This window comes from Molothrus ater, chromosome 28, assembly GCF_012460135.2.
Source record: "Molothrus ater isolate BHLD 08-10-18 breed brown headed cowbird chromosome 28, BPBGC_Mater_1.1, whole genome shotgun sequence".
NCBI lineage: Eukaryota > Metazoa > Chordata > Aves > Passeriformes > Icteridae > Molothrus > Molothrus ater.
Genome location: NC_050505.2, coordinates 2,413,094 through 2,436,026, shown reverse-complemented (window position 1 = coordinate 2,436,026; position 22,933 = coordinate 2,413,094). Strand labels below are relative to the sequence as shown.

Sequence of the window (22,933 nt, the reverse complement as noted above, 5' to 3'; positions counted from 1 at the left end):
ACAACGTTCCTAAGTTCTGCACTTGGAATAATCAAATTGACAGCATTTTTGAAGCTCTGCAATTAGAATAACCAAACTCTGGCAGCATTCCTGAAGCTCTGGACCTGGTATAACCAAACCCTGCCCCAGGGAGGGGCTCTGGCAGGAGCAGGGGTGGGCTGGAGCCTCCTTCCCCCTCATTTCCAGTTCTCTTGGGTTTCACAAGCACCGACAATGCCCCACTCCGCCTCTCATGAAACACCAGACGAGCTCCTTTGTCCCAGTTCTTTCCAGCCTTATGTTTCCATCCAGGGCTGCATCCAAGCTCTAATGAAATCAATTCCTGGATCAGAACCAGGGATTCTCTGCCAGCACGGGGGTTTGAAACCCTCGGCACCGCTCAGCACCCGCGGAACAAATGAAATAAATCTGGGGATTTTTGAGGAAACCTTTGTGGCTCAGGCATTGCCCGGCCTGTGTTAATCTGTGCTTTAACTCAGAAATAAAGCTGAGTTTATCCCCCCAGCCCAGAGCCAGGCCTGCTCTAACGGGTTTAACCCACTTTCTAAAGACACTGAATTATTTCCAGCAGTCTCTTTACCTCGATGAGCCCAGAATTAGCCTGAGCCTTTATGGGACATTTTATTGGCCAAAGCAAATCTGACCTGGTGAGATTTACCAGCTTTATTAGCAGCAATAACAATTTTACTGTCAACAGCAGTAAATCAGGGTTCATTGGGAACTCTACCACTTTTATCTGGAGCAAGCAATTAAAATGTCAGGTTTTCATTGGACATAATTCCTACCTTCCACAAAAGACAGGCTCCCTGTTTAAGTGGGGAATGTAAAGCTGCCAGTTCAAAGAAATCTAAAATTCTCAGTAAAATTCAATCAGACCGAGGGTGTTTGGGGAGCCACACCTGTGGAGGTTTATTTTGTCTCCAAAGCAGATCCATTTTCCAGAGCACACATTCAGCAATTCCCTGCAATGCACCATCCATTTTCCTGGTAACAAGTGAAAATACCAGAGAGCTGAGGAGAAGGTGGGAGCAGAGATTGCACTGGCACAGCGAAACCTGCACACAAACCCAGCCACTCACTGAGCCCATCTCTGCCTCATTTTCCTCTCCTGGAGCACTTCTGCCTCACTGCTGGTGCCTCTGCATTTCTCCTCTTTATTTCCAGGGACATCTGCTGCAATCCCTTCTCATTAACTAAAAGCACACATTTCTCTGGGGTTCATTTTCCTTTCCTTCCTTCATTACCAACCCCAGCCACACTGGGGAAAAGGGGCAAAACCAACTCCTGGGTGATCCAGCAGCTCTCATTCCCCAGAAGGTGCTGCAGAGAACTGCAGGGTGCAATTAAAAATTCAACATTTCCTTGGCTTTTAAAGCCCCTGCAGCAGATTTTTAAACAGGACCCACCCCAAACCTCTCCCTCCAAGAGCAGCCTGGTTATTGCCATTTTAAGGCACCCCCATGGTTTTCCTGTTAAGATCCAACTCTCATCACAAAAAGCCTGTTTAAAGCGAAGCCAAACCCCACCAAATTATTACTTGCAGCAGATTTTCTCTCCCCAGCAACCATTTATCACAATATTTTTAGGTTTGCCTTTTACTTTGCCTTGTTTTTTTTTTTTTTTGAGGAGGAAAGTAATTCCTGGGAAAATGTGCAACAATCTGCTTTCAGTTTGAAAGCACGGGGCTTGAAAATCGTCTGAAAACCAGAATTTCCCCGCAAAACAGTCCAGAATTTGGATAAAAAGCCACGTTTTTGTAAAGCTAATGAATCAAAACGGGACACTCGAAGCGTTCTGGGGGAGAAGAGCAGCAGCACCAGCACTGGACAGGAGCTGAGCCCTGTGCTTCCCCCATCCCAAAGGTTTTCCCTGAGCCCCTGTGCCCACCCCAAGCTCACCTCGGCGGCGGGGACGCCCTCGGGGGGCCGGCAGTGCAGGACAATCATCCCCTCGATGGGAACCTCCTTGCCCTGGGGGTCTTGCTCGAAGTTCTTCCGTAGATCTGCAGGGTTGGGGGAAAGAATTCATCAGGATTGGCATTCCTTGGATGGAGGAATTCACCAGGATTGGCAATCCTTGGATGCAAGAATTCATCAGGATTGGCATTCCTTGGATGGAGGAATTCACCAGGATTGGCAATCCTTGGATGCAAGAATTCATCAGGATTGGCATTTCTTGGATGCAAGAATTCATCAGGATTGGCAATCCTTGGATGGAGGAATTCACCAGGATTGGCAATCCTTGGATGCAAGAATTCACCAGGACTGGCAATCCTTGGATGCAGGAGTTCACCAGGATTGGCAGTCCTTGGATGGAGGAATTCACCAGGACTGGCAATCCTTGGATTCAAGAATCCAGCAGGACTGAAGAAGCTGACACTGCCCAGACAGAATCCTGTGTTTGAATGGAATTTATACATCATGGATGAGGTGTATGAATGTGCAACAGGATGTTGCCTTTAAGGGTTAATCCTCTGTTAATGTGGGTCCTTTTTGGGCTTATTTTGCCCAGAAAGAGGTACCTGGACTGTCTGTAACTCTTTGTTTTTATTGTCTCATATTGTCCTAAATCCAAATTGTCCAAATTATTATGACTCTTGATTATATTGCTATTTTTATAACCATTTTATTACTATTAAACTTTTAAAATTTTTTAAAAACCAAGTGATTGGCGTTTTGCACACTGCTGGAGGATGTTCCTTCAGGAGCTCTCGTTGCGTTCCCAGTGCCTCAGGCTCCACGGTGGGGATTTACTGACTTCATTCCCTGCCTTGCTCACAGCTGATGAAATACAGCCCTGGCACTGCATTTTCCAAAATGCATTCAGAATTATCTGAGCAAGCTGCTGCCTGCACAAAGATGCTCACAGTGCCTGCACGCTCCTTTCCATGATTCTTTGTTAACGTTGATTTTTTTCCCCCCCTTCAGACAACCAATTTCTTTTCCAGTGCTCCCTTTAAGAAGGCAATCATTAACAGCTGGGCTGCTCTTGTGCCTACAAATGCCTTTATTAGGGTGAAAAATGGGGCAGGATCCTTTGCTCTGCCTTCCCCACTAGCACAAAGAAATACTCACCTGCTTCTTCGGAGAAATATAAAGTGCTGCAACACTGTGGATTTGACTCACAATTCAGAAACATTGGGATTTCAGTGCAAAATCAAAAAAAAAAGGGGATGAAATAAAGCTGCCGGTTCCTCAGAGGGGCTGGGAGAATGTTCTGGGTTCTGCCAGAGATTGGACCTGCAGGGTCTCACCCCTGATCCTCCCGGGGTGTCCCCCAAGCCATAAATCCCACCCCAGCGCGTTCCTGCCGTGCCTGAGGAGCCCCTTCAGCTCTGCCCCCCGGAATTGCTGCTTTCCCCATCAAACCACTCCGCTCTGAGCGGGAAAACAGCCCAGGAAGGGGCAGAGAGGAGCTCAGCTCCCACACAAAGCCTCCAGGCCGAGGTGAAGAGCCTCTCCAGAGCGCTCTGGGGTTAATGGGGTCTTGGGAAGAATTGCTCCCACAGTGAGGGGTTGAAAAGCCCCAGCACACGGCGCCTCCTGCTCCTGCTCACGCTGAGCCTGGCTCAAATTGCCATTTTGTGGGGCTGGGAAATCACAGCGCGGAGAAAAGTCAATAAAAATTCAATTCAGATAAAGGTCCTTTCAGCTGGGCAATGCAGGGGAATTATTGGCTCAGTGTTATGACAGTTAATGCAGTGAAATAAAAAAATTGAATTTACACGTATTTAGACATTCAGACTGAATCAGCCAACAAAAAAAAAAAAAAAAAAAATCCGCCGTTAATGAAATGAAGGTTTTCTTACACTGTCCTTTTACTTCTGACAAATGTTTGTTTTATCCTGTTAAATGTTTACCCTGGTAAAAGACACCTTTTTATATTGTCAGGAGCTGCTGGAGCACTCCCTGGAAAGTCTCGCTTCAGGTTCTCCCTTTGCTGCTGCCCCCCTCGCCCAGGGAATGTTCCTCCCCACTTTCAGCAGGCTGCACCCCCTTTCCCAGGAGAGGAAAGGCAAGATCTGACAAGGGAGCTCCAAGGAAAAGGGCTCAGCACACACTGGGGGAAGCAATCCCTGAGTTCTCCTCTGGCAGGGGCAGTGTCAGGCTCGGGTTCTGCCAGGAAAACACCCCAGGTCTGATTCCAGGAATGGGATGAGGCTTGGAGCAGCTCCTGGTCACAGCTGTGTCCGGGGTCATGTCCCTGCTGTCCCTCTGACTGTAGGGCATTTGGAGCATTTCCCTTTTTGCAGCTCCCAGTGACAGTTTTATGTTTGGGGTCCAGTCCCTGCTGTCCTTCTGACTGTAGGGCATTTGGAGCATTTCCCTTTTTGCAGCTCCCAGTGACAGTTTTGGAACATTTCCCTTTTTGCAGCTCCCAGTGACAGTTTTGTGTTTGGGGTCCTGTCCCTGCTGTCCCTCTGGCTGTGGGGCATTTGGAGCATTTCCCTTTTTGCAGCTCCCAGTGACAGTTTTGTGTTTGGGGTCCTGTCCCTGCTGTCCCTCTGGCTGTGGGGCATTTGGAGCATTTCCCTTTTTGCAGCTCCCAGTGACAGTTTTGTATTTGGGGTCGTGTCTGTGCTGTCCCTCTGGCTGTGGGGCATTTGGAGCATTACTGTTTTTGCAGCTCCCAGTGACAATTTTATGTTTGGGGTCCTATCTCTGCTGTCCTTCTGGCTGTACGGCATTTGGAGCATTTCCCTTTTTGCAGCTCCCAGTGACAGTTTTATGTTTGGGGTCCAGTCCCTGCTGTCCTTCTGACTGTAGGGCATTTGGAGCATTTCCCTTTTTGCAGCTCCCAGTGACAGTTTTGTGTTTGGGGTCCTGTCCCTGCTGTCCCTCTGGCTGTGGGGCATTTGGAGCATTTCCCTTTTTGCAGCTCCCAGTGACAGTTTTGTGTTTGGGGTCCTGTCCCTGCTGTCCTTCTGGCTGTGGGGCATTTGGAGCATTTCCCTTTTTGCAGCTCCCAGTGACAGTTTTGTATTTGGGGTTGTGTCCCTGCTGTCCTTCTGGCTGTGGGGCATTTGGAGCATTTCCCTTTTTGCAGCTCCCAGTGACAGTTTTGTATTTGGGGTCGTGTCTGTGCTGTCCTTCTGGCTGTGGGGCATTTGGAGCATTTCCCTTTTTGCAGCTCCCAGTGACAATTTTATGTTTGGGGTCCTGTCCCTGCTGTCCTTCTGGCTGTGGGGCATTTGGAGCATTTCCCTTTTTGCAGCTCCCAGTGACAGTTTTGTATTTGGGGTTGTGTCCCTGCTGTCCTTCTGGCTGTGGGGCATTTGGAGCATTTCCCTTTTTGCAGCTCCCAGTGACAGTTTTGTGTTTGGGGTTGTGTCCCTGCTGTCCTTCTGGCTGTGGGGCATTTGGAGCGTTTCCCTTTTTGCAGCTCCAGCAGGGTCTGTGAGTGGTGCGTGATGACCCCACAGCACATCAAGGACATGAGGAGAGGAAGATCCCCCCCATCCTCCCCAAAGTCCCCATGGACAGCAGCTCCATGGTTTGTTCCCTGCCAAGGCCAGCTCAGGGCCCTGCAGGGTTCCCATGGCAGCCTGGCTCTCTTTGCGATGCCTTTATCCCAAGAAGGAAGGGAAGGTGTTTTTCCCTCTGCTGACACCTGTGATTCCTGCAGGGACAGAGGGGCCTGGCCACATCCAGTTGTGTTTAATCCCAAAGGCAGTGTTTCCACCCTTCAAAGCCCCAGAAGAGCGGGGTTTATTTTCTGTGTTTCACCCCAAAAGCAGCATTCCCACCCCCCAAAGCCCCAGAAGGTTTATTTTCTGTGTTTCACCCCAAAAGCAGCGTCCCCAGCCCCAGAAGGGCAGGGTTTATTTACTGTATTTCACCCCAAAAGCCCCAGAAGGTCTATTTTCTGTGTTTCACCCCAAAAGCAGCGTCCCCAGCCCCAGAAGGGCAGGCTGTACTCACAGGCGATGCGCACCGACGCCTTCCTGCTCTTGGAGGTGCCCAGGTGGCTCCAGGCCACGCACTGGCACCAGTAATCCTCAGGGCCATGGAAATCCTCCACCTGCTGCCTTGTCACGTTGATGGAGACCTCCCTCACCTTCAGCCCTGAGCGGGGAGAGGCAGAGAATCAAATCAGCAGCGACACAAAGCTGTCCTTCAATCAACAATGCCACCGTCGCATTTTCTGAAAAAATCCTCCTTGCCCAGGGTTTCTTCTCCTGGGAAGCTGAGAAGCCTCAGAGAAAAAATGAAAACAATAATTCTCTGATTTGCTTCTCCTGTGTTTTGCTGCTCTGAAATGTGGTTGGAGATTGTTTATCCAACATGTGAATTGTTTTTACTTAATGACCAATCACAGTCAGGCTGTGTCGGACTCTGGAAGGAGTCACGAGTTTTCATCACCATTCTTTGTAGCCTTCTGTCTGTATCCTTTCTGTATTCTTTAGTATAGTTTTAGTATAGTATTCTTTAATATAATTAATATAATATAATTAATATAATATAATTAATATAATATAATATAATAATTAATTAGCCTTCTAAGAACATGGAGTCAGATTCATCAATTCCTCCTTCATCCTGGGGACACAGCAAATACCACACTTTTCAATCAAGGCAAAGCCTTAATTACTTGCACAATGATGTAGTGCCACTAATTAAATTCTGTAAGATGAGCGGGTCATAGTGCACTGGGTTCCAGGAATTGCCCCTGTCACCGTGGTATTTGATGCAAAATCCCTTCACCAAGATTTCTTCTTCTGGCAAGATGAGAAGCTTCGGCTTCTCCATATTTTGTTCTTCTGGAATGTGATTTGGAGAATTGTTTACCCAGCATGTGAATTGTTTTAATTTAATGACCAATCCCAGTCCAGCTGTGGCAGGACTCTGGCCAGTCACGAGTTTTTATTATTTATTCCTGTCTATTATTGTTTTATTATTTATTCTTGTCTGATGTCTCCTTTCTTTTTCTTTAGTATCGTTTTAGCATATCATTTTCATATAATATGATATGATATGATATGATATGATATGATATGATATGATATGATATAATATAATATAATATAATATAATATAATATAATATAATATAATATAATATAATATAATATAATATATAATATAATATAATATAATATAATATAATATAATATAATATAATATAATATAATATATCGGCCTTTTGAGAACTTAGGGTCAATTCTCATCTCTCACCTCGTCCTGGGGACCCTCACAACACCACAACACGCCCCCACCATGATCTTTGCAACTCTTCCCTCAAAATCCTCGTCCCTGGTGCCTCCTTCACCCAGAATGTTTGTCTGGATTCAATCCCAGTACACTAAAAATGTCTTTAAAGGACATCTCCACGCCCTTGCAAACCTGTGGCCCCTCAGACCAGAGCCCAAAGGTAAATCCCAGACTCCAGGATCCTCCCCCACCTTTTCCTGTGGCACCCCTGGGATGTTCCCCAGACCTGCAGCCACCTCGGCATGGCAGCCTTGGGAGGGGAAATCCAACCCAAACCTGGCACTGGGAACCATTTGAAAGAGTCAGAAAAACATGAAACGAAAATAGAAAACATTCAGGCCTTGTTCTTCCTCCTCTCTCCTCCAGCACAGTCCCCAGGCTGTTATTTCCCCTCCACTGGAAATGGAGGCAAACCCAATCTCACCGTATTTCATGCCTGCGGAGTTTATAAAGCAGCAAGGATTCTAAACCTGAACTCCATAAAAATTGGCTTCCACTTAATCTCAGGCATCATTAACAGCTGGGCAGCCCCTCCTCAAAGGTGCTGGGAAGTCACAGTGCTCCTCTGGCAAGAGGAGGGACAGGGTTCACTGGGGATGCTCCAAGAGGGGAAGCTCAGACAAGCTTTAAATCCTGTACAAAAATACAGAATATTTGATACTTTTCCAGCAACAGCAATAGGGGATTTTTACTTCTTTTCATTAAGCCTGGCTTACAATGAAACCCAAAGACAGGGACAAACCCTCGACAGCTCCCCAAGTTGACTCCAGAATCCCTTCAGTGCCTCAAATATTTATTCCCATGCAACAAACAAGCACAGGTTTCCTGGCTGCTTTTTGTTTTCCCCCCGTGTTGATGCCATTTTTAACAAAACTGTTTACAAAGCCTCCCTTTATTTCCTGACATGGAGACAACAAACCCTGAGGAACAAAGGCTCTGCCAGAGCTCCTGCCAGGAAAATGCACCCCCTGAACGAAACCATCCTTGCTCTGCCAGCCAAAAATCCTCGGATTCTGGCATGAAAACGTTTTGCAGAGTGATCTGTCCAGGTTTAAGGTAAGAGAAGCTCCAGGGAGCTCCCTCAGAGGGGGCTGGAGAGCTGGGACAGAGCAGGGATGCCCTGGCTGAGGGTTTGGGATCCCATTCCCACCAGGAGCAGCTTCCTGGGGGAAAACCCTCCCTGGATTGTGCAGAGCTGTGCTGACCCCGCTCACACCCCCAGCCCCTGCTCCCTTCCCTCCTGGGGATTTTGGGAAGCAGCAAAGACAGGCAGAGGTGTGGGAGCTGCCCCTGCTCACGACGACAGGATTTTGATACCAAACAAGAAAAAGTCATCACTTGATGATGAATTTTGGAGAAGCTGAAGCCATTTCTTGGCTCCGGGGTGCTGCAAATTTCTGAGCAGGCGTCAGTGAATTCAGGCATTTACAGCTCCAGATTTATTAAGGTGGAATATTCTCCAGCCCAGCTCTTCCTTTCATTGACACGGCGTTTAATTAATCTATAAATCAGCCTGTATTTAATGTGGCAAACAAAGAGCACACACGGTTTGGGGAAGCTGGTGGTTCAGCGTTTTGAGAATGGGCCAGGTAGGAATTCAGGTCCGCTTAAAGGTCTCCCAATTCACCCATTGACAAAATAAATGCATCCAAAACTGCAGAATCTCGGAATTGTTGGGGCTGGACGGGACCTCTGGAGAGCACGGGGTCTTTGGGGGAAGTTGTGCTTTGTTTATGGAGAAAGTGCAGCTATTTCCATTTGTTTTAGGAATAATGACACAGAGCAAACCTATTGGGAGGAGAGGAATATTCTCCATTTATCACCCCTGTATTTCACCAGTGTTAGGAAAATGAATCCACAAACACCAGAGGTTTGTGTCCAAAAAGGAGACAGAGGAGTCCTTTGACTTTATTCCAATCAAGGCAGAGCCATGGGGCATCCCCTGGGGTCTCTCAGAGTTTTGGAGGACGCAGCCTCCCTTTTTATCCCAATTTCCAGCCACATTTCCCTTCTCTCTTTCCCCATTTCTGAGGTACCTGAGAGGTTCAGACTTCCCAGAACTCCTGATCCCAAAGATTCCCCTCTAATGTATAACCCTCCCTTTTCATTTTTAATTCTTATGGAATTTAGGGGGTTTCCCCCATTTCTGAGGTACTCGAGAGGTTCAGACTCCCCAAACACCTGCTGCCAAAGATTCCCCTCTAATGTATAACATTCCTTTTAATTTTAAATTCTTACAGAATTTAGGGGTTTTCCCCATTGTTTCTTTCATATTTCGATGTCTAATTTTGTTTACTAGCAAACCTAAAGTTTATTTGTGAAAGCAAATCTCTTTTTCCATTCATCAATCCGTGGAATCCTTCCCGTTGTTTCTTTTATCTCCCAGTTCTGGTTTTATCTATCAGCAGCCCCACACCTTGTTTGGAAAGACAAATCCGCTATTCCTCTCAACCAACAAACACATCCACCTCCCCTCTGCACCTCGGGAACCACCGGGAAAATCCTTCATGGGGAGTGACAGCGGGTGAAAAATCCCTGCAAATCAAAGCAGGCACCTCGTAAAGCACCGCGACATTTTACCTGCGCCTCCAATAACTCCAATAAGCACTGCGAGCCCGACCCTTTAAATTATTGTGCAAATTAGAACCATCATCTTTTGTTTTACAGTAGAGCCGTGCAGAATATCAAGTGCTGGCTGTGGCACTGAAATGCTAATGGGCTCTGCTGGATGCTGGAGCTGCACAGACCCGGTGCTGGCAGCCGATGAATAATTGCTCTCCGTGTACTAAACACAACGGAGCTGCAGAGAACTTCGGCATTTGTCAGCTTTATTTGTTTAAATGAGAAAAACACTGACAGCAGTTATTGCTGTAATCCTTCCAGCTATCAGACAAGGAAACTCTGCGAGAGCGGGGCTGAGCCTCTGCTCAACCCCAACCTGAAATAGCCAGGCAGGTTCTGGAGCATGCAGGAAATGCAGCAGAGGGAAATTAATCAGCCCTTAATTACCACACTTTCATCACAGCAGCATCCACGAGATTGGTCTCCCTTGGCGAGGCAGAGCACGGAGAGAACAAAGTCCCTGCTCTGCCATGCTGGGGAATAAACAGGAAAAGCAGAGGCCGAGCAGCAAAACCACCACGGGGACACTCCGGGTAAAGCCTTCCAGACATCCCCAGAGTCCTGCAGAACCCTCCCTGTCCTGCTGCTCCTGCTCACAGACACTCCTGGCTCGGTCTGAGGCCTTTATTTTCCTCATGTAAAATGTTCCAGACATCCCCAGAGTCCTGCAGAACTCTCCCTGTCCTGCTGCTCCTGCTCACAGACACTCCTGGGCCACACTGAGGCCTTTATTCCTCTCATGTAAAACCTTCCAGACATCTTTAGAATCCTGCAGAACCCTCCCTGTCCTGCTGCTTCTGCTCACAGACACTCCTGGCTTGGTCTGAGGCCTTTATTTTCCTCATGTAAAATGTTCCAGGCATCCCCAGAGTCCTGCAGAACCCTCCCTGTCCTGCTCACAGACACTCCTGGGCCACTCTGAGGCCTTTATTCTTCTCCTGTAAAAACTTCCAGGCATCTTTAGAATCCTGCAGAACTCTCCCTGTCCTGCTGCTCCTGCTCCCAGACACTCCTGGGCCACACTGAGGCCTTTATTCTCCTCATGTAAAACCTTCCAGACTTCCCCAGATTCCTGCAGAACCCTCCCTGTCCTGCTCACAGACACTCATGGCTCGGTCTGAGGCCTTTATTGCTCTCATGTAAAACCTTCCAGGCATCTTTAGAATCCTGCAAAACCCTCCCTGTCCTGCTGCTCCTGCTCACAGACACTCCTGGGCCGCTCTGAGGCCTTTACTCCTCTCCTGTAAAACCAAAATCATGGAAATCTGGGCTCTGTGCCCATTATGGTGACAAAGCCACCTGTGGGGAGTCCCAGCCTTGGGACACCCCGAGTGCCACCGCAGCCCCTGTGCCAGGAGCTCGGACACTTTCCCTCCATCGAGCACCAAAACTCCTCCAGCCTGGGGCTCTGGGTGCTGTTTCTCACCACTCCTCCCCAACCTCTGGGGATTTTGATGCCTCACAAGCAGTGGAAAGATGCAGAGGCTCAGACCCTGTCGGTGCAGCGAGGGCCCAGAACCCCCTTTAACCAAAATCCCGCTTTTGGCACCAATCCCAGAGCAGTTTTCCCAGCTGGAGCAGACCCAGGCTGTGCCTGGGGACAGACTCAGCTGTGCCCCAGACTGGACTCCAGAAACTGCCCATGAATGTCAAAAACCCCAACAGCTGCTGGTCCCTGGAGGCTGAGCGAGAGTTCCAAAGGAATTCCTGGCTATGGATGGGATCCTGGTGACAGAATTCCCCTCAGTGCTGCCTCTCTCTGCATTTCTGTGCCCTGAGGACCCTTCTGGGAACACCAGGGCACTGCCCTGCAGTGGGTTTTGTGTTCCAATGCCAAAATCCCCAACAGCTGCTGCTCTGAAGGCTGAGGGAGAGTTCCAAAGGAATTCCTGGCTATGGATGGGATCCTGGTGACAGAATTCCCCTCAGTGCTGCCTCTCTCTGCATTTTTGCGCTCTGAGGATCCACCTGGGCACTGCCCTGCAGTGGGTTTTGGGTTCCAGACAAGTGAATGCCAAAATCCCCAACAGCTGCTGCTCTTCCTGAGGAAGAGTTCCAAAGGAATTCCTGGCTATGGATGGGATCCTGCTGTCAGAATTCCCCTCAGTGCTGCCTCTCTCTGCATTTTTGCGCTCTGAGGATCCACCTGGGCACTGCCCTGCAGTGGGTTTTGGGTTCCAGACACGTGAATGCCACAAACCCCAACAGCTGCTGCTCCCCGGAGGCTGAGTGAGAGTTCCAAAGGAATTCCAGAGGAATCCCTGATGGGATCCTGGTGTCAGAATTCCCCTCAGTGCTGCCTCTCTCTGCATTTCTGTGCCCTGAGGACCATTCTGGGAGCACCTGGGCACTGCCCTGCAGTGGGTTTTGGGTTCCAGACAAGTGAATGCCAAAATCCCCAACAGCTGCTGCTCTTCCTGAGGAAGAGTTCCAAAGGAATTCCTGGCTATGGATGGGATCCTGGTGTCAGAATTCCCCTCAGTGCTGCCTCTCTCTGCATTTCTGTGCCCTGAGGACCATTCTGGGAGCACCTGGGCACTGCCCTGCAGTGGGTTTTGGGTCCAGAGCTTTGGGGCATCTCCAGCCCTGCAGCATTTCTGTGGCGAGGGGGTGTGAAAAATGTGTATTTTATGATTGGCTTTTTGCAAATATTCAAATGAATATTATTTGTGTTGTGTTAGAAAGTGATGCTGTATTAATTCTCTTAAGTAATGTGTTAAATATAGTTTTAGGTTATAACATAATGTTAAAATAGAAACTATGCTATGTAAGATACTTTTTTTAAAGAAAGGACTCGCAGTGAGATAGCAGCCACCTAAATCTTTCAGAAAAAGAGAATTTATTGCTCCCTTATCAGGAAAAACGAACTTCTTCCCACCTTGCTCATGTTAGGATTCAGAGGAAGCAGCTGACACTGCCCAGATAGAATCCTGTGTTTGAATGGAATTTATGCATCATGTATGGGGTGTATGAATATGCAACAGGCTGTTGCTTTTAAGGGTTAATCCTCTGTTAATGTGGGTCCTTTTTGGGTTTATTTTGCCCAGAAAAAGAGGGCAAAAGTGGAAGACCCGGACGTCTGTAACTCTTTGTTTCTATTGTCTCATATTGTCCTAATCAAAATTGTCCAATATTTTATTACTCTAACTATATTGCTATTTTTATAACCATTTTATTACAATTAAACTTTTAAAATTTAAAAACCCAAGTGATTGGCGTTTTTCACAGGGGAGCTGGCCAGATGAATTTTCTCCCAGCCCAAACCCTGCCCTGCTGCTCCGTGTCTCAAACCCCAACGTTACTGATGTCATTTAAACCCCACCTCGTGTTACCAATCTCGGTTTGTTCTGTTATTAACCCAAAGCTTAGAAAACATAATTGCAGCACTCACAGAGAGATTTTCTGTAACCATATGGAAGGAAAGCTTTTAGGGACGACATTTCTCCCATATTGATTCAGCAGTGCCTTTAGAAGTAAAGGTTATGCCTATTAAATTATTTCTGAAAAGGTAACTGCGAAAATTAAAATTCATTCAGATTAGCATTTGCAAAAAAAAAAAAAAAACCCTTCTAATACGAAACTTCTTCAGAATGTGTCACTTCAAAAGAATGCCAAGCACTACTTTAAGAGGTGTAACTTCTTTTTAAATGGCATTTTTGCCTCTAAAAAAGAAATTTCTTGTGTTGCTGGAGAAGGTGTTGTACACAGAGCGCTGCTGCCAAGGCTGGGGGTTGCCTAGCAATGCTGGGAGAGGGGAGAGGGGAGAAAGCAATAACAGCCAGAATTGTGGAGCCACAGCATCAAATTGCTCTGCAATAGTTCTCAGCTGAACGAGAGGAGCTGATAAAATCTCCTGATCACTCCCAAATCTCTCCCTTCTCCTTCTCTTCCCTTCAACACCCACTTGGCACTGTGGATTTCTTCCTGCTCAGGTTATTCCCACCCCAATTCCTGCCCTGGCTGGGGCTGGGGGCAAACCCCAGCGTCCAACCCAATAAAAATCCCATAAAAACTGGGGCTGGGGCCAAACCCAGAAGGACTCACCAAAAACTGGGGCTGGGGGCAAACCCAGCAGGAATCCCCCAAAAACAGGGACTGGGGGCAAACCCCAGGGTCCAACCCAATAAAAATCCCATAAAAACTGGGGCTGGAGGGAAACTCCAGTGTCCAACCCAGCAGGAATCCCATAAAAACTGGGACTGGGGGAATGTCAGGATCCAGCTCAGCAGGAATTCCATAAAAGCTGGGGTGGTGGGGAAACCCCAGGGTCCAATCCAACAAAAATCTCATAAGAACTGGGGCTGGGGGCAAACGCAGCAGGAATCCCACAAAAACTGGGGTTGGGGGGGGAATTCCAGGGTCCAACCCAGCAGGAATCCCATAAAAACTGGGACTGGGGGGAAGCCCAGGGTCCAACGCAGCAGGAATCCCACAAAACTGGGGCTGGGGGCAAACTCTGGGGTCCAACGCATCAGGAATTCCATAAAAGCTGGGGCTGGGGGGAAGCCCCAGGCTCCAACCCAACAAAAATCTCATAAATCCGGGACTGGGGGGAACCCCAGGGTCCAACCCAACAAAAATCTCATAAATCCGGGACTGGGGGAAGCCCCAGGCTCCAACCCAACAAAAATCTCATAAATCTGGGACTGGGGGGAACCCCAGGGTCCAATCCAGAAGGAATTCCATAAAAACTGGGGCTGGAGGGAAATTCCGGGGTCCAACCCTGCTCACCTGGGGTACCTCTGCTCACCTGGGGTCAGCTCCTCTGGCCCAGGAGCAGCTCCTGCTCACCTGGGAGCAGCTTCTGCTCACCTGGGGGCAGCTCTTGCTCACCCAGGAGTGGCTCCTGCTCACCTGGGGTCAGCTCTTCTGTCCTAGGAGTGGCTTCTCCTCACTTGGGAGCACCTCCTGCTCACCTGTGGGCAGCTCCTGCTCACCCAGGAGTGGCTTCTGCTCACCTGGGGGCACAGCTTCTACTCACCTGGGATCAGCTACTCTGTCCCAGGAGCGGCTCCTGCTCACCTGGGGCAGCTCCTGCTCACCTGGGGGCACCTCTTGCTCACCCAGGAATGGCTCCTGCTCACCTGGGATCAGCTACTCTGTCCCAGGAGCAGCTCCTGCTCACTTCAGGGCAGCTCCTTCTCACCTGGGGCACCTTCTGCTCACCCAGTGGCGGTTCCTGCTCACCTGGGAGCACCTCCTCCTCACCTGGGGTCAGCTACTCTGTCCCAGGAGCACCTCCTGCTCACCTGAGAGCAGCCCCTGCTCACCTGTGGCCTCGTCCAGGCTCTCGTGGGACACGTGCTCGTTCTGGTGCACCCACTCCCCGTTGCACTTGAAGAAGATCTGCATGGCGGGCACGGCCCTGCAGCGCAGCACGATGGGGTTGCTCTTGATGATGTAGGAATCGTCGGGCTCCTCCAGGAAATGGGGCAGCGTCCCCGGGGCCGAGGGCAGGGACTCGGGCAGGGCCTCGCTGTTCTCACGTCCTGAAAGGCAACCAGAGGAAAAATCCCATTTTTCATGGTTCTCTCTAGCATCTCGTTTTATTGCGGGAGGGAAAAAGCAACTTTGGGGTTTATTTAGGATCGGTTTTACTCCAGGTTTTACTCAGGATTGGTTTTCCTCAGGATGGGTTTTACTCTGGGTTTTATTTAGGATGGGCTTTACTCCGGGTTTTATTTAGGATGGGTTTTACTCCAGATTTTATTTAGGATCAGTTTTCTTCTGGGTTTTATTTAGCATGGGTTTTCCTCAGGATCAGTTTTACTCCAGGTTTTATTTAGGATCAGTTTTACTCCAGGTTTTATTTAGGATCAGTTTTCTTCTGGGTTTTCTTTAGGATCGGTTTTACTCTGGATTTTATTTAGGATCAGTTTTCCTCTGGGTTTTATTTAGGATTGGTTTTCCTCAGGATCGGTTTTACTCCAGGTTTTATTTAGGATTGGTTTCATTACGGGTTTTATCTAGGATCGGTTTTCTTCTGGGTTTTCTTTAGGATCAGTTTTCCTCAGGATCAGTTTTCCTCAGGATCCGTTTATACTCTGGGTTTTCTTTAGGATGGGTTTTATTCTGGGCTTTCTTTAGGATGAGTTTTACTCTGGATTTTATTGAGGATGGGTTTTTCCTCCAGGTTTATTTAGGATCAGTTTTACTCCAGGTTTATTTAGGATCAGTTTTACTCCAGGAGCGCTTGCAGAGCTGCCTGGTTGGTCTTTGAAAGGACACACACACACACACACACATGGAAGAAAAAAATCAAATAATTGAAGTGCAAGGGCTGCCAAATGCCACAAACCAGCACCAAAACCACCAGAAAACAGGCGGGGACCTGAGGGTTCAGAAGCTGCAGGATGTGAATGAGAAGTTTTCAGCACTTCTCCACATCCTCAGCTGCCATCAGGGGCTCAATCCCCAGCTCCCAGGTCCCTCAATTCCCAAATTCCAGAGGCCCTGGAGCAGAGGCTTTGCCTTTGGAACAGCTCCCACCCTGTCCAACCCTCGATGCTGCTGTCAAACCCAGGAAATTCCCATTGATCTCCGGCAGTGCTGAATTCATTTCAGCACTTTGTCGGTTTTTGGCGGAAATTCAGGTGGAAGCGACAAAATGTGGGTGAGAAAGGATTGGTTCCTGCAGGGAGAGCGGAGAGCACAGCCAGGGGGAGAACAGGACACGTGTGGGGATGGAGAGAGCCAGGAGGGAACGGCACGAGGAGCTGGAATGGAACCCAGAGCAAGGAAATTAAGGCAGACGAGAGGGAGGCTGTGGTGCTGTGAAGGAAAACTGAACCCCTGAAGAGTCACCAGGATATTTTCTGGAAAATCCTCTTTGCTCAGGAATTTCTCTCCTGGGAAGCTGAGAAGCCTCAGAGAGGAATGAAAACGAGAATTGTCTGATTTGCTTCTCCTGTGTTTGGCTGCTTTGGAATGTGGCTTGGACCCTGTTTAGCAGCAGGTGAATGCTTGATTGGTTCCATGTGAATTGTTTTTAATTAATGGCCAATCACCATCAGCTGTGTTGGACTCTGAGGAGTCTCAGTCACGAGTTTTTATTATTTATCCTTGTTAAGCTTTCTGATGTATCCTTTCTCTTTCTTTAGTACAGTTTCAGTATAGCATTCTACAATATAATATAATGTAAAGTAATGTAATGCAATATAATATAATGGAATGGAATGGAATGTAGTATAATATAATGTAATGTAGTATAATATAATATAATGTAGTATAATATAATGTAATGTAGTATAATATAATATAATACAATATAATATAATATAATATAATATAATATAATATAATATAATATAATATAATATAATATAATATAATATAATATAATATAATATAATATAATATATTTTTATATAATAATAATTAATTTTATAATTTTATATCAAATAAATAATTATATATAATATAATGTAATGTAGTATAATATAATATAATATAATATAATATAATATAATATAATATAATATAATATAATATAATATAATATAATATAATATAATATAATATAATATAATATAATATAATATAATATATCAGCCTTCTGAGAACATGGAGTCAGATTCTCATCTCTCACCTCACCCTGGGGACCCTCACAAACACCACATTCCCATGTTGAGGAGGTGACAGAAGAATGAGAACGTTCTTTTATTTCTATTAAATCCTGGGGGACATTCTTTTATTTCTATTAAATCCTGGGGGGACATTCTTTTATTTCTATTAAATCCTGGGAGCTGTCCCTCAGCACGCAGCTCTGGGTGTGCAAACACTCCCCCGGCCACCCTCAAACGGCTGCGGCGCTTTCAGCCCCTTCCCTGGGTGCACTCACAACAAAACACCATCGCAGCTTCCAGTGTTTCACTCCCTAAAGCTGATGCCAATTTCCATCTTGTCGATCTAGGTCCCTGCAGGCTTCATTCAGTCCGAGTTTTGTAGGAAAGAACAAAAGTGTTGTCAGATTTTGGAGCATGGGAACTCCCGTGTTGCCACCACGGCTCCAGCAGCCCTGGAGTGGAGGGGGAGCTGCAGCCGAGCCCGTGAGGATCCCGCAGCTGGAGAACTCCTGGTGACCCTGAATTATTCCACTGAATTTGCTATTTAGGGCAAGGCACGGAGGAGGAAATCCCAGCCCCACAAAACCCAGGGCGGATTTCTCCTGGCAGGTTGTGGCTGGAATGTGGGGTCTGGGTTTTTTGGGGTGTCAGGGAGATTTTGGGGCTGGCAGTGGCTCCGTCCCCATGAAAACCTCTCGCATAGGACACGAAATAAAATGATGCAGACATTATGCCAGCCCCTGGTTTTTTAAGATTTTCTAAGCTTTCTGATGTTGACATTCTTGCAGTGAACTTTCTCACACACTTTCTGTAAATAACTCATTGTTTTGCATTCTTTTATAAAAGAAGAGAAATTTGGTGGGCTGTTGGTTTGTCCAGTGTCATTGGAGAGGTGGCACTGTCACCCTCCAATCCACTGCCACTCTTGGAAATCTATAAATGTTGGAGTCAGAAAATAAACTTGCATTTTTCTTCACCTTGAGAGCAGCGGTGTGAGCTTGTGTTCTTTCGTGTCCTATAGCAACAACACTGGAATTTCCAAGGTAAAAAGAAGGGAAGTTTAATTTCTGACTCCAACATTTATAAACTTTCAAAAGTGACAGTGGAGGATGAAAGTGCCACCCCTCCAATGACACTGGACAAACCAACAGTGCATTGAATTTCTCCTCCTCCAGAAAAGAATGCTAAAGAATAATTATTTACATAAAAATGCGTGAGAAAGTTCTTTACAAGAATGTAAACATCAGAAGGCTTAGAAGAACTTAGAAGAACAAAACAACACATGGCCAGGTAAACCCAGGTGAATCTTTTCCCTTCGACATTTTCCTTTGGAAATCCGGCCAGGTAAACCCAGGTGAATCTTTTCCCTTTGATATTTTCCTTTGGAAATCCGGCCAGGTAAACCCAGGTGAATCTTTTCCTTTGGAAATCCAACCAGGTAAACCCAGGTGAATCTTTTCACTTCAGCATTTTCCTTTGGAAATCCAACCAGGTAAACCCAGGTGAATCTTTTCCTTTGGAAATCCAAGCAGCACACACAAAAGCAGGAGTGATTCCCCATCCCCTCACACTCACACAGATATTTCTGTGGTTTACATGTGGTATTCTCTGAATTCCTGCTTGCAGGACATCCCTGCTCAGGTGGAGGAAATTATTTATTCCTAAAACATTAATTATTATTTGTTATTAATTATTTATTCCTATAACAATTCTCCATTCCCCTCACACTCACACATATATTTCTGTGGTTTACACCTGGAATTCCCTGAATTCCTGCTTGCAGGACATCCCTGCTCAGGTGGAGGAAATTATTTATTCCTGTAACATTAATTATAATTTATTATTAATTATTTATTCCTGTAACATTTCCCCATTTACCTGCAGGAGCCTCTCCCAAAATGCCATTAATTCTCAGGATTTTACCTCTTCCTCTTGTGATCACCTCTATGGTGCCCTAACTCGAACTCAGAATTCCCATTCCCCCCCAAGCTGATTGCAAATCCCGTAGATTTTCCATATAAATTTTTGGGATTCAGGCCCTTCAGAGCTATCCCCAAAAAAAAAAAAATCAGTTTTTTAGCAGCAGCAAATGACAGAAGAGCGAATCCTGACAAACAATTCTTGTGGGTTTCATTCCTGAAAATTACCTTTCAGGAAGGGTTTTGTGTTTTATGCTCTGCACGCGAGGCCAAAAGGGACTTTAAATCTTTTTATGACAATAATAGAAATGAAAAAGAGAGGAGGGGAAAGGAAAAAAAAAATAAAAAGTTAGGACCAAACATTAAATTCTTCTCTGAAATAAACACACTGCTGCTGTCAGAACACATTAGGAGATGTGGACAGCAGCAGACAGGGATGAGTCAGTATTTCAAAACTGATTAGGATAATTTAGATGTTAAAATGAGATCTTAAACCAGTGAAAAGCTGTGAGTTCTGAAATATCTTTTTGGGTTTTTTTTTCAAATTAAGAATTATTTAGTGAGCAACATTATTCTTTTTGTATTAAAATAAAAACCAACCCAAAAGTTAAAGTGTCCCCAACAAGCCAAGTAACTCATGATAAAAGCAAATAAATCTGGCAATAAATTGTGCAGAGACTTTTCCCAAGTGTCCAAACTCAACTTCTCGTTGTGGTACCAGGAAAACAAAGTTCTAAAAGTCCCAAATGGGGCTGAATTTCCCTCTCTGATCCAGCAGCTGGGATCAGAGGGAGCTCTTTTCCCTCTCTGCCTGGGGTTTGGGGCTTGGGATTTGGGATTTGGGATTTTCCCTCTGCCTGGCGTTTGGGGCTTGGGATTTTCCCTCTGTCTGGGAAAATCCCAAATCTTCCCTCTGGGCAGATTTTCTCTCTGCCCAGGATTTGGGATTTTCCCTCTCTGCCCGGGATTTGGGGTTTGGGATTTCCCTCTCTCTCTGCCCAAGATTTGGGATTTCCCTCTCTGCCCAGGATTTGGGATTTCTCTCTGTGCCCAGGATTTGGGATTTCTCTCTCTCTGCCCAGGATTTGGGATTTCCCTCTCTCTGCCCGGGGTTTGGGATTTCCCTGATTTATGGGACTGCCCTGAAGCAATTCCTCCTGCAGGGGACACAGGAGCCATTCCCACATAAAAACATTCCCAGTTCCCTCCAGCCTCCTTGTCCTGCTCAGGAATTTCTCCCCCTTTGCCTCCCTTTTTCTTAATTTATAAATCCTGCCAGCAGCACTGGGTTATTCTGCTGCTTTGGGTGGTTTTTGGGTGTTTTTTGGACGCTTTTTGGATATTTTCTGGATGTTTTTCGGATGGTTTTTGGATGGTTTTTGGATGCTTTTTGGATGTTTTTTTGGATGGTTTTGGATGCTTTTTTGATTTTTTGGATGGTTTTTGGGTGTTTCTTTGATTTTTTTTTATATTTTTTGGATGTTTCTTTGATGCTTTTTGGATGTTTTTTGGATGCTTTTTGGATGTTTTTTTGATGTTTTTTTGGATGTTTTTTTGATGTTTTTTTGATGCTTTTTGGATGCTTTTTGGATGTTTTTTGGATGCTTTTTGGATGTTTTTTTGATGTTTTTTTGGATTTTTTTTGATGTTTTTTTGATGCTTTTTGGATGCTTTTTGGATGCTTTTTTGGGTGTTTTCTGCCCCAATCCAGAAGGAAAAAGCCTTTTCCCAGCTGGATCCATCCCAACCCCTCCTTTGGACAGATCCATCCACGAGCAGAAACCCAACTGGAGACCACCAATATCCCAAATATTCCCACTCCTCCCTTTCCATGTGTCCAACCCCGTGATCCCTGCTGGACTTTAACCCCTTGCAGCCCAGATTTCCTCCAGCACCGAACAAATCCAAAAGCGTCGGCTTTGCCAGGGAAGGCAGGGGACGGAAAAAATGAAAATCCTGTTCCAGAATAGAGCATTTCCTCCTGCCTGGAACAGTTTCCATGATGAAATTGGAGTCATTATTCCAACGGGAAAGCAGCTCAGTGAGATTTGCCTACATTTGCTTAATCAGATGACCCCGGCCCCCACGCACAGTGGGTTTTTTAGAAAGCGCTCAGGAACGGGTGGAAATGGCAGATTTTGTTGTTCACCAAGGCTTGTGAAATCTTTGACTGGCTCTGTTGTTCGCCCTGATTTGCTGAGGCCCTGGGACATTTAGGATTCAGCAAAGCCTAAATGGGAGAGCCAGGAACAAATCCCCTCCAAAGGGACCTCCCAGCTCATCCCGTTCCACCCCTGCAGGGACCCTTCCACCACACCAGCTCGCTCATCTCCGTCTATTCCTGAGTTTTTCAATGCTTTTCGCAGAATTCCTGATTTTTTTCCTGGCTGCTGTACAGCCCAAAGCCAGATTTAGTTTCATAGATGAACTTTGAATGCCTTTGCTCAACAATACAGTGGATTTTTTACTGGATATTGACATTTTGCCTATGAGGAAGAACCCTCAGTAAACTGGTGAACCCTCAATAAATGAGTGAACCCCCAGCTGATCAGTGAATCCCTCAATTAATCAGTGAACCTCTAAATTAATCAATGAACCTCTAAATTAATCAGTGAACCTCTCAATTAATCAGTGAACCTCTCAATTAATCAATGAACACTCAATTAATCAATGAACCTCTAAATTAATCAGTGAACCTCTCAATTAATCAATGAACACTCAATTAATCAATGAACTCACAGTAAATCCGTGAACCCTCAATAAACCAATGAGCCCTCAATAAATTTATGAATCCTTAACCAATCAGTGAACTCTCAATAAATCAATGAATTCTCAATAAATCCATGAACCCTCCACAGATCAATGAAAGCCTCAGCAAACACAGCACTTCCAGGGGCAGCTGCTCCTCAGGGAGCTCTGGTGGGGACCCAGGAATCTGTAAAATTCCCAGCCCAGCTCATTCCTGTGTTCCTGAATTCCCAAATTCCCAGCCCAGCTCATCCCTGGGTTCCCAAATTCCCAGCCCAGATCCTCCCTGGGTTCCCAAAACTCCCAAATTCCCAGCCCAGCTCATCCCTGTGTTCCTGAATTCCCAGCCCAGCTCATTCCTGTGTTCCTGTCACTCCCAAATTCCCAGCCCAGCTCATTCCTGTGTTCCCAAATTTCCAGTCCACCTCATCCCTGTGTTCCTGAATTCCCAGCCCAGCTCATTCCTGTGTTCCTGTCACTCTAAAATTCCCAGCCCAGCTCATTCCTGGGTTCCTGAATCCCCAGCCCAGCTCATTCTTGTGTTTCCGAAACTGCCAAATTCGCAGCCCAGGTCATTCCTGTGTTCCCATCACTTCAGAATTCCCAGCCCAGCTCATTCCTATGTTCCCAAATTCCCAGCCCAGCTCATCCCTGTGTTCCCAAAACTCCCAAATTCCCAGCCCATTTCCATGTTCCCAAATCCCCAGCCCAGCTCATCCCTGTGTTCCCATCTCTTCTCAGACCAGCTCATTCTTGTGTTTCCATCACTTCAGAATTCCCAGCCCAGCACATTCCTGTGTTCCCACCACTCCCAAGTTCCCAGCCCAGCTCATCCCTGTGTTCCCAAATTCCCAGCCCAGCTCATCCCT

At 46.5% G+C, this 22,933-nt stretch overlaps 1 protein-coding gene across 3 annotated transcripts in view; it reads right to left on the bottom strand.

Moving 5' to 3' along the window:
• UNC5D (unc-5 netrin receptor D) overlaps positions 1 to 22,933 on the bottom strand; it is a 107,121-nt gene that overhangs the window by 46,901 nt on the left and 37,287 nt on the right. For all 3 annotated transcript variants that reach the window (XM_036396790.2, XM_036396791.2, XM_036396792.2), the window contains exons 2-4: positions 15,103 to 15,321; positions 5,922 to 6,065; positions 1,899 to 2,002 (exon numbers count right to left, since the gene is read on the bottom strand). In XM_036396790.2, coding sequence (XP_036252683.1) covers positions 1,899 to 2,002; positions 5,922 to 6,065; positions 15,103 to 15,321 — 467 coding nt within the window. The remainder of the gene's footprint in view (positions 1 to 1,898; positions 2,003 to 5,921; positions 6,066 to 15,102; positions 15,322 to 22,933) is intronic.